This window comes from Coturnix japonica, unplaced genomic scaffold, assembly GCF_001577835.2.
Source record: "Coturnix japonica isolate 7356 unplaced genomic scaffold, Coturnix japonica 2.1 chrUnrandom514, whole genome shotgun sequence".
NCBI classification, from domain to species: domain Eukaryota; kingdom Metazoa; phylum Chordata; class Aves; order Galliformes; family Phasianidae; genus Coturnix; species Coturnix japonica.
In genome coordinates, this window is record NW_015439901.1 from 27,905 (window position 1) to 31,814 (window position 3,910).

Here is a 3,910-nt window from a genome sequence, read left to right on the forward strand (position 1 = left end):
GGAGGGAGGGAGGAAAGGAGGGGGATAAGGATGGAGGGAGGGATGGAGGTGAGGGGAGAGATGGAAAGGAGGGAGGGAGGGATGGAGGGTGTGAAGGGGAGGGAGGAAAGGAGGGAGGGATGGAAAGAGGGATGGAGGGAGAGATGGATAGAGGGATGGAAAGGAAGGATAGAGGGAGGGAGGGAGGGAGGGAGGGATGGAAAGGAGGGATGAAGGGATGGAGGGAGGGAGGGATGGAGGGATAAAGGGAGGGAGGGTGTGAAGGGGAGGGGAGGGAAGAAAGGGAGTTAAGGAGGGAGGGAGGGCATGGAGGTGAGGGAAAGGATGGAGGGAGGGAAGGAGGGAGGGATGGAGAGATGGAGGGTGTGAAGGTGAGGGGAGGGAGGGATGGAGGGATGGATGGAGGGAGGGAGGAAAGGAGGGGGATAAGGATGGAGGGAGGGCATGGAGGTGAGGGGAGGGATGGAGGGAGGGAGGAAAGGGATGGAGGGGGGAGGGTGTGAAGGTGATGGGGGGATGAAGGGATAAAGGGATGGAAAGGGGGAATGGAGGGAGGGGAGGGAGGGTGTGAAGATGAGGGGAGGGAGGAAAGGAGGGAAGGATGGAGGGAGGGAGGAAAGGAGGGGGATAAGGATGGAGGGAGGGCATGAAGGTGAGGGGAGGGATGGAAAGGAGGGTTGGAGGGAGGGATGGAGGGTGTGAAGGTGAGGGGAGGGATGGAGGGAGGGATGGAAAGGAGGGAGGAAGGAAAGGAGGGATGGAGGGATGGAAGGATGGAGGGAGGGAGGGATGGAGGGAGGGCATGAAGGTGAGGGGAGGGATGGAAGGAGGGAGGGAAGGAGGGATGAAGGGATGGAGGGACAAAGGGGGGGATGGAGGGATGAAGTTGAAAGGAGGGATGGATGGATGGAGGGATGAAGGGCTGAGCGTGAGCCAGTAGGGTGTGCTTATGGCCAGTGGTTCCTCAATGGATGCTCAATGGGTTCCCAATGGGTTCCCAATGGTCCTCAATGGGGTGCCCCATGGGTTCCCAATGTGTTCACAATGGTTCCTCAATGGGTTCCCAATGGATTCCCAATAGTTCCTCAATGGGTTCCCAATGTCTCCTCAATGGTTCCTCACTGGGGTGCCCTATGGGCTCCCAATGGGTGCCCCATGGGTTCCCAATGCCGGTCCATGCCCCCCCTTGTCCAGGTGCTGCAGGACATGGGGCTGCCCACCGGAACCGAGGGCAAAGAGTCCAACAAAGGCGACGAGTCGGCCGAGGAGACGGAGCAGAAGCCGGTTCTGGTTCCTCCCCCTCCCGTGGTGGAAACTGTGTCTGCACCCAGCGCCGCGTCCCCCCCTTCGGATCAGACCTCAGAGGTGGGGGGGCAGCGGGACGGGGGGGTCCGTTGGGTTCTGGGGGGTTTGGTTGAGTTCTAGGGGGTCTGGTTGAGTTCTAGGGGGTCCGGTTGGGTTCTGGGGGTCCGGTTGGGTTCTGGGGGTCCAGTTGGGTTCTGGGGGGTCCGGTTCGGTTCTGGGGATCCAGTTGTGTTCTCGGGGTCTGGTTGGTTTCTGGGGGTCTGGTTGGGTTCTGGGGGTCCGGTTGGGTTCTGGAGGGTCTGGTTGGGTTNGGGTCTGGTTGGGTTCTGGGGGGTTTGGTTGGGTTCTAGGGGGGCTGGTTGGGTTCTGGGGGGACTGTTTGGGTTCTAAGGGTCCGGTTGGGTTCTGGGGGTCCAGTGGGGCGTTACTGGGGTCAAATAAGGCAGTGTTGGGATCCAGAAGGGAGTTGTTGGGGTCTGGTGGGCCATGGGGGTCTGGTTGAGTTCTGGGGGGTCCGGTTGGGTTCTGGGGGTCTGGTTGGGTTCTGGGGGTCCGGTGGGGCGGTGATAGGGTCAAATGGGGCGGTGTTGGGGTCTGGAGGAGCGGCATTGGGGCCTTTTGGGGCTGTGGGGGTCTGGAAGGGAGGTGTTGGGGTTCAGTGGGGTGTTGGGGTCCCATGGGGTGGTGTTGGGATCCAGAAGGGGGTTGTTGGGATCTGATGGGGCACTGTTGGGATCCAGAGGGCCATGGGGGATTAATGGGTCAGTGTTGGGATCCCGTGGGCTGCCATTGGGATCTGATGGGATAATGGGGGTCTATAGGGTCTGTAGGGGGTCCAGGGGGGCAGTTTGGGGGTCCAGGGGGGTGAGTTTGTGGGTCCTGATGCCTTGGATGGGTCGATGTGGGGCAGAACGTGAAGCAGCAGGGACCAATCCTGACCAAGCACGGCAAGAACCCGGTGATGGAGCTGAACGAGAAGCGACGGGGGCTCAAATACGAGCTGATCTCTGAGACGGGGGGCAGCCACGACAAGAGATTCGTCATGGAGGTGGGGGCTCCATCCCCCCTCAGCCCCATAGATATGGGGGGAGAAACCCCTTAACCCAAATACCCACAGCCCCACAGCAAGGGGGGGGAGAAGCCCCCCACCCCAAATACCCACAGACCCACGGCTATGGGGGGGAGAAGCCCCTTAACCCAGATACCCACAACTATGGGGGGGAGAAGCCCACCACCCCCATGGATTCTATGGGGTCCTTATTTGGTTTCCACTGACCCCCATAGATTCTATGGGTCCCCATTTGATTCCCATTGCCCCCCATGGATTCTATGGGTCCCCATTTATTCCCATTGCCCCCCATAGATTCTATGGGTCCCCATTTGATTCCCATTGACCTCCATGGATTCTATGGGTCCCCATTTGATTCCCACTGACCCCCATAGATTCTATGTGTCCCCATTTGATTCCCATTGCCCCCCATGGATTCTATGGGTCCCCACTTATTCCCAGTGACCCCCATAGATTCTAAGGGTCCCCACTTATTCCCATTGACCCCCCCATGGGGTCTCTGGTTCCCAATGAGCCCCATAGATTCTATTTGATTCCCATTGACCCCCATGGATTCTATGGGTCCCCATTTATTCCCATTGCTCCCCATGGATTCTATGTGTCCCCACTTATTCTCCTTGCCCCCCATAGATTCTATGGGTCCCCATTTATTCCCCCTGCCCCCCGTTGTGCAGGTGGAGGTTGACGGGCAGAAGTTCCAGGGCGCCGGCTCCAATAAGAAAGTGGCCAAAGCGTACGCGGCGCTGGCGGCGCTCGAGAAGCTTTTCCCCGACGCCCCCGTCGCCATCGAGCAGAACAAGAAGAAGAGAAACGCGCTGCCCGCCAGGGGGGGGCCCAAGTTCGCCGTCAAGGTAAAGGGGTTCTATGGGGTTCTGTGGGGTTCTGTGGGGTTCTATGGGGTCCTGTGGGGTTCTATGGGGTTCCGTGGTGTCCCATAGGGTTCTGTGGGGTTCTATGGGGTTCTGTGGGGTCCCATGGGGTTCTGTGGGGTTGCATGGGGTCCTGTGGGGTCCCATGGGGTTCTATGGGGTTCTATGAGGACCCATGAGGTTCTGTGGGGTCCCATGGGGTTCTATGGGGTCCCGTGGGGTTCTGTGGGGTCCCATAGGGTCCTGTGGGGTCCTGTGGGGTTCTGTGGGGTTTTATGGGGTCCTGTGGGGTTCTGTGGGGTCCCGTGGAGTTCTGTGGGGTTCTATGGGGTCCCATGGGGTTTTGTGGGGTCCTGAGGGGTTCTATGGGGTCCCGTGGGGTTTTGTTTGTGGGGTCCCATGGGGTTCTGTGGGGTCCTGTGGGGTTCTGTGGGGTCCCGTGGGGTTCTGTGGGGTTCTGTGGGGTCCCATGGGGTTCTATCCTGCCATTCCATGTTGTTGGGACCTTTCAGGACCTTTCCAAGCCAAGCCAACCATTCCATGTCTCTGTGATCTTTAAAGACCCTCCCAACCTAACCCAACCCAACTCAACCCAACCCAACTCAACCCAACTCAACCCAACCCAACCCAACTCAACCCAACCCAACCCAACTCAACCCAACCCAAC

The 3,910-nt window shown here is 59.4% G+C and overlaps 1 protein-coding gene across 1 annotated transcript in view; it reads left to right on the forward strand.

Moving 5' to 3' along the window:
• Positions 1-3,910, forward strand: part of LOC107307221 (interleukin enhancer-binding factor 3-like) — a 27,774-nt gene that overhangs the window by 17,585 nt on the left and 6,279 nt on the right. Inside the window, exons 9-11 of the mRNA XM_032441722.1 lie at positions 922-1,365; positions 2,216-2,353; positions 3,049-3,225. Coding sequence (XP_032297613.1) covers positions 922-1,365; positions 2,216-2,353; positions 3,049-3,225 — 759 coding nt within the window. The remainder of the gene's footprint in view (positions 1-921; positions 1,366-2,215; positions 2,354-3,048; positions 3,226-3,910) is intronic.